This window comes from Berkeleyomyces rouxiae (assembly GCF_048999995.1).
Source record: "Berkeleyomyces rouxiae strain 22BRR77 chromosome Unknown BrBRR77_ptg000012l, whole genome shotgun sequence".
NCBI lineage: Eukaryota > Fungi > Ascomycota > Sordariomycetes > Microascales > Ceratocystidaceae > Berkeleyomyces > Berkeleyomyces rouxiae.
Genome location: NW_027396502.1, coordinates 1,468,502 through 1,475,104, shown reverse-complemented (window position 1 = coordinate 1,475,104; position 6,603 = coordinate 1,468,502). Strand labels below are relative to the sequence as shown.

Below are 6,603 nucleotides of genomic sequence, written 5' to 3'. Positions count from 1 at the left end.
GACAAGAGACACATTCTTTTTCTACGACTGCAATTAATAATGGAGGGGGGGAGAGTCAAACGAGGGAAAGGCTAGCAAAAACACCACACCGAAAGAATGCCAGACTAGCTACATACATGCCACGCTGAGCCTTCCATTTCTCGACACTCACTCGATCCCTTGTGCGAACTTCTACCCCTTGAAGAAGCATTTATCGAAGCCGACTACGCTGGAATGGAATGACGCCTCCCCTTCCCCCCGGATTACAGGACATAACTGGCTTTCGAGGGGACAATGAACTTTTGCCAAATTACACGGCGATGCCCGACGCAATATATGCCATCACATTGCAACCACCAGTCACTCCGTGTAGACCCAACCAACTCCCAGTTTTGCCCCCCCCCCCCCCCCCCCGTCTCCCTCGTCGCAGGGACCCCCAAAGGAGACGCAAACCTGCGGCCTGCCGGTCTGTCTTTATTCTTTTACGTGGGCATTCTGAAGTGACGCGGAATAGGACATTATGGCATGCCGCTATGTGGTGTAGTGTAGCGTAGAGCAGTGCATCTCGAGACTTCTCGGGACGTATCTCCGGCGAAGGGAGGGAGGCTATACCTACTAGTTGGTGCCTATCTGACTCTCCATCACGTTTCTTCTCTTCCCAAGCCGCTTGGTAGCAAGGGAAGAAAATGATAAAAAATAAAAACAAAAAAACAAAGGGAGAAACAAGGGCATCTATGCTTTCTAGAAGGCGCGGTTGACTCTGGCCGCTCTCTCTTAACCTGATCATTCTGTTTCTAATGATGAGGCCCTTTTTTTCCCTTTCGTACCGCTTAATATTCCAAACGACACGGGCCCGGCGGCACGATGCGGGACGGCAAAGGAGCGGATTGGCTGTGCTGGTCTATACGAGCGAGAGAGAGAGAGAAAGACGGGGGCGGATACGAAATGCTAGAGTACGGCGCATATAGACCAGCCGCGCCCTGACGTGAATTTCTTTTTTTTTTTTTTTTGTTCTTGTTGGATTGCAAAGGGAAAATATCTGCTTGTGAGCTTGGAGTTTAAGATCCCACGTCGGTACATGCACATACATACATGCAGACGACGTTCGGCCCGGAACTTGGACTTGGCGGCCAAGATGCAAGTCACCGGGACCAGATGACGGGATGTAAAGGCGATGAACGGGGATATCCCATCTAGTTCCGTTGACTATTATCCTCTACGACGCCAAGCTCCTCTGCATCCAGCACGACACCCGTCTACTCGGTCGTCCATGTTTCGGCTACTCTTCACAAATCACATGATGTACAGACAGATAGCCAGCAAAGCAGATCGAACATTACTGACTGACGTCCAACAAGGAAGAGGCAGGCACAATTCTTTTTTCCTTTTTCTCTTTTATTTTGACTTGGAGTCTCTTCCTTGGATTTGATTTCTTTCTTTCTTCCTCGGCTTTTCCTTTTTTTTTGCCAGAAAAGAAAAAAGGGACAAAAAATGAATTTGATATCATGAAAAGAACAAGGTAAAATGAGGTGGGCGGAAGACGAAATACAGGTTAAACACAGGATGGAAAGATAACTATTTGCTGTGTCTACAGGAAGTAATCCGGCGTTCTTCTGGAAACCATGGGCTCACCGGCACGGGGACACGGGTCGAATTGCAGGCTGTCACGGGAAGGTCGGGGTTAGCAGAGAGACACACACAAGTAAAAGGACAGAACTGAGGAGGGCAACGTACAAGGTGTACTTTAGGTGCTCGTCAATCTCCATTATGGCAGCCTGGTTGCCACAGCGGTAGCAGTAATTGGGAGCCGAGAAAATAGTCACGACATTGTGATCTTGTGACCAGTTGTAGCCCTCCATGACCAGCTGGTGGGCGCGGGCAATCAGGGTCAGGTTGTTGTTGTGGTTGAAGGCCTCGGAAATGTCCTGGCCAAAGGTGTAGCCGGCACCACGGGGCGAGATGCCCCAGCCGCAGCGGTCGTCGGGGTCGGACCAGAGCAGGTCGCACATGGGGCCTTCGTGGGGGACTTCTTGGATGCGGTCGAGGCCGCGGATGTTGTCGAGCGTGTCGATGGAGGGCGACAGGCCGCCGTGCAGGCAGAAGATCTGGTTGTCGATGAGGGCCGTGAGGGGCAGGTAGTCGAAGAGGTCGGTGAAGAACTTCCACACGTTGGCGTTGCCGTATTTGCGCAGGCACTCGTCGTAGAAGCCGTAGACCTGGGTGATCTGGCGGGACTCGTGGTTGCCGCGCAGAATGGTGATACGCTGCGGGTATCTGATCTTGAGGGCCACGAGCAGCGTGACGGTTTCGACGGAGCAGTAGCCACGGTCGACGTAGTCACCTGGGACAAGGGGTTGTCAGCACGGCACAAAGACCAAGGAGACGAGGAGCACTCACCCATGAAGAGATAGTTGGTGTCAGGGTTGGGGCCTCCAATCTTGAAGAGCTCCATCAAATCGTGGAATTGGCCGTGGATGTCACCGCACACAGTCACGGGGCATTTCTACGAGAGGCGGGGGAAGGTTAGCGTGGCGTGGCGTCAAGAGCGGCTAGAGGCGAAGCGAGGCGAGACGCGAGCGAGGGTTGGACCTACGACTGGCTGAACGTTGGACTCGTTCTGAAGGACTTCTTGGGCCTGTAGGATGCGATGAGGTGGTCAGTATGGTGAATTGGATCGGGCGGGCGGGCCTGCTTGGACTGGGCAGTCTGGGAGGCAGCCCGACGGGGGAGACGGGGCGGGCGGCCGGAAGGCTATGTGGACTTATTGAGCGTGGTCTGATCGCACCTTTTCACACAGCCGTTGCACGTCCAGCTCGCTCAGCTGCTTGCACGCCATCAGGCTCTCGATCCAGCCGTCGACAGTCGGCAATGTGGCGGGCTCGAGGGTCTGCAGCGGGATGCTGGACGGCAGTCTGACGACGTCCTCCATGTTGGTGTCCATTGTGGGCGGTGTGAAGGGGGCGGGCGGGATGGAGACAGGAGGCGCGACGATGGCGGGGAGATGAATTTGGCGATGGAGAGAGATTTTTTTTTTCGTCGGCTGTCGGTTGTTGCGTGTCGAGAAGAAGAGGCGTGTGAGGGGGGGAAAGGGAGGGAACGAGATTATTTCAGTCTATGGAACTAGAGAGGCCAAGCAGGCAAAGCAAAGAAAATACGTCGTCGTCGTGGGAACAGGAGGCCAGCAGAAAAAAAAAAGCGACGGCCGGATTATGAAGCGTCAAGTAGAGTAAAAAAGAGCACGAGAAAGGGACAAAGAAGAAGAATAAAGAACAACACGCGATGATGTTTGTTTTCTGGTTGGATTGAAGCCCGATTTTTTGGCGATGCTTTTTTGGCGTGTTTGGAAATGAAGGGGGAAAAGTGAAGCTGGACCAGCCCAAGAGATGCCCAGGCTGGGGGAGGGGGCAAAAGTGGGGGGCCTGCCAGCAATAGCCGCCTGTGATTGGGCGCGGCAGCTATCGCCGGCTCCAGGGGAAGAGGCAAAGACAGACGCCGGCTCTCAGTTACAGGGGACGGTGGCGGGCTCAGGGCTCAAATTATAGCGCACACAGGTGAGTGACTAGCCTAAATTACAGAGCGTCCCAGGGGCCTGCAGCTCTGGGCTGGCCACCCTCCAAGCTAGCGCCCAGGCTCCACTCTGGACAGCAAAGCTACTCCACAGCGTCCAGCCAGAATGGAGCTTCAATGGCCCCGCTTTTGACCGCGGCCAGCCATGGGCTTCGGAGGAAGAGCAGCTCTCGCCGAGTCTCGTGGGTTTGTGTTTCTACGAGCCGCCTTGGTCTGTGGCGCTGGAAATCTTCTACAGGCTTTGTCTCGCAGGCAGTCATTATGCTTTCATTAACCCACTCTAACCTGGGTGTCGGTTATCTGGCCGTCCGTCGTCTCCGTCTCCCCCTCGCCTCACTGCCCGCCCACCAGGTTCTTGCCCACCAGGCTTTCAAAGTCTAAGCCCACCTCGCCTAGAAAGCGCGCGTGCTCCTTGGCGCGCGCGATGCACTCGTTCCACTCGTCGCCGCCGCGCTGCGTGCTGCTCAGCTGCCGCGCCAGGATCTCGTTGAACGCCTCGACCATTTCCTTGGCCCACTTGACGCACACGCTCATCATGACGGGCGGGAAGCACGCCTGGAAGGTCGCGACCGTGTGCTGGATGATCTTGAAGTAGACAAACGAAATCTCCCAGATGTACATGTGCAGGTCGCCTTGGAAGATGCAGAGCCTATGGGGGGAGGATGTCGGTTAGCAGTAGTTCATCAGTCAAATAACACCAACCAGCCCGCCCTTCTCTTCGCCTCAACATACCGTGACCGTGTGTGAACCATCTCCCGCCGCGCCGTTAGATACGTTTCGCGCGCCCGGTCCTCAAAGCCCAGGCGCGCAAGCCAATTGGCGTTCTGCTGCGTCTTACTCAGCAGCCCGTGAGTCATTTCGAGGCTGCGCAGAATCAGCTCCGCCAGCTTGCCGCAGCGCTCCTCGACCTTGAACGTGATGAAATCCTGCGCCACGACGTTTGTCTTGAGCCCGCGCGCTAGCGCCCGCAGCTTCTCGACGCGCGCGACCGCCGGCTCAATGCTCTGCAGCGAAATGTCAATGTCCAGCTCGTCCATCTGGCTCTCGACCCAGCGTAGATTGTGCTGCTTGCCGTCGACCTCGATCAGCATGTCCTTGACGTCGGACAGCGTCTCGAGCAGCTCCGTATTCTGCAGCAGCCCCGGGTCCCGCGAGGCAAAGTAGTTGATGGTGTCCTTGGCCTTGTTGTTGGCCTCCATTTCAGACTGCAGCGAGCGCCGCAGCTCCTCGACCGCCTTGCGGATGTTGAGCATCAGTAGGTTTTTGTCGGGGCTCTCGGGCCTCTCGGTGCGGTAGATGAATGTGTCCTGTCCCACACCACGGACCATGACCGCATCGGCTAGTTTGCTGCGCCCGACCGACGTGTCGCCCGTGCCCGCCATGTCGACGACCTCAATGTCGAGCAGCGGCCAGCACCGGTCGGCCACGAGCTTTGTAGGGGGTCCGCGCGCGTCGGGCCCGTCTGTCTTGCGCTTCTTGCGCGAGGCAATCAGCAGATGGTCATTGAGCAGGAATATCTGCATAGCACGCCGCGACTTGTACGTTGCATTGTCCAGCTCGATCCACGGCCCGCCATTCTGTAGCACGTGGCGACCGAGCGAGCTAGGGAAGAACTTTTGCGAGCCCTCGACGCTCTTATACAGTGCTTGCATCTGCGAGTTCCAGAGCGCGCTGCGGTCTGTAATCGACGACCGCTTGTCCTTTTTGCTCATGGGCTTGCCTATGCCGGCATCCAGGCCAGATGCCAGGCCATCGACTCCTCCAAGATCGTTGTTCTGCTTGGAGGAAGTTGTGCGGAGCGCCATGGTATTGACTTTGAGCTCGGCCATGAGGTTCCGTAGCGTGCGCATCTCGGTCTTAAGCTTTTCGGTTTCCTTACTAATCTTGATGATCTGTGTACGGTTCTGCATGACGTTTTGCTGGAGCGCATAGGCCGCTCGTGATTTGACCTTGCGCAGCGATTCTTCAAAGTTGCGGATTTCCTCGTCCGTAGCTTCGGCCAGGACACTAGTCACGTCTAGAAGAATAAGAGTATGTTAGCACAGTAAAACCCCACATACGCATTGAGAAAGTGCGCACATTGGTCCGTTACAAGATTCGGGTCTCGGAGGGCCTTGAGGTCAACTTGGGGTCCTGTCCCAGAGCCTGCTCCGCCGCCTCCGCCTCCGCCACCCCCGCCCCTGGATGGCGGTGGTCTCCTCTCGCGGTCCCGAGGCCCTCCGACAGCTGCTGCTTGGTCGTCACCCCGGCTCCGGGACCGTGGTCTGTTTTCGTATGGCTGCTGGCCCGGGCCGGGCATTGACGGCATAGATGGTATCGACGGCATTGGCGGCATCATGGAAGGGGCGCCGGCCTCCCAGTCGGGTGTATTTGTATTGTTGAATCGAGTCGAGTAGCGGCGTTTTACTAAGTCTGAAGTCTGCAGACCCCCTCAAGAACTCGCCCAAAGGTAGAACACGTCAGCAACTCATCACCCACAAAACACCAAGACACCTCGCACCTTGTCGCCCGCAGGCGGGGCCATGCGGCGTCGCGCCTCGGGCACCACAGCGCCGGCCGCAGCCACTGGCGGGCCGGCGCCAGGGCCTGGCGCCATGGCTGGCGCAGGAATTGAGCGCGGAGCACTGGGAAGGCTGGCACCCGAGCCGGCCACAATGGTGGCATTGTTCGCGGCAATGGGGACCGACTGCACAATCGGGCCCGAGATCTGCTTGGCCGAGATGGGCGTGCGGCCGCCTTTTCGTTTGCTGCTCCGCAGCGAGAGCGACATGGCGTGTGATGTGTCGAAAAGAACAGGCCAATCAGGGGCGGCGTCGGGATTATATTGGCGCAGAGACAGCGGTCGGTGAGCTGTGATTTCGAGGCTGTGAATCTGGAGCTGTGATTTGCTATTTGGCAATATTGCTGGAGCTTAGCCGCCTTGAAACAAGCATGACGACCTGGGCGGTGATACTGGGGTTGCGGGGCTAGGGTTGAGCGGATCTGCCGAGTATTACCCATGCTTACAGCGCATATGAGAGACAGCTAGCTGCAGCTGCCGAGCTGCCATCGTTCAGG

The 6,603-nt window shown here is 56.8% G+C and overlaps 2 protein-coding genes across 2 annotated transcripts; both read right to left on the bottom strand.

Annotated features, from left to right (window-relative positions):
* Positions 1–1,567: 1,567 nt before the first annotated feature.
* Positions 1,568–2,920, bottom strand: BROUX77_007726 (uncharacterized protein; the record flags this gene model as incomplete). Its single annotated transcript, XM_073752852.1, has 5 exons — positions 1,568–1,640; positions 1,714–2,320; positions 2,377–2,482; positions 2,573–2,614; positions 2,765–2,920. 5 exons carry the CDS (start codon positions 2,918–2,920, stop codon positions 1,568–1,570), a joined length of 984 nt encoding a protein of 327 aa, XP_073602019.1.
* A 959-nt stretch (positions 2,921–3,879) lies between these two features.
* BROUX77_007725 (uncharacterized protein) lies at positions 3,880–6,316 on the bottom strand (the record flags this gene model as incomplete). Its single annotated transcript, XM_073752850.1, has 4 exons — positions 3,880–4,195; positions 4,279–5,563; positions 5,626–5,965; positions 6,047–6,316. The coding sequence occupies 4 exons, from the start codon at positions 6,314–6,316 to the stop codon at positions 3,880–3,882; spliced, it is 2,211 nt and encodes a 736-aa protein (XP_073602018.1).
* Positions 6,317–6,603: the final 287 nt, after the last annotated feature.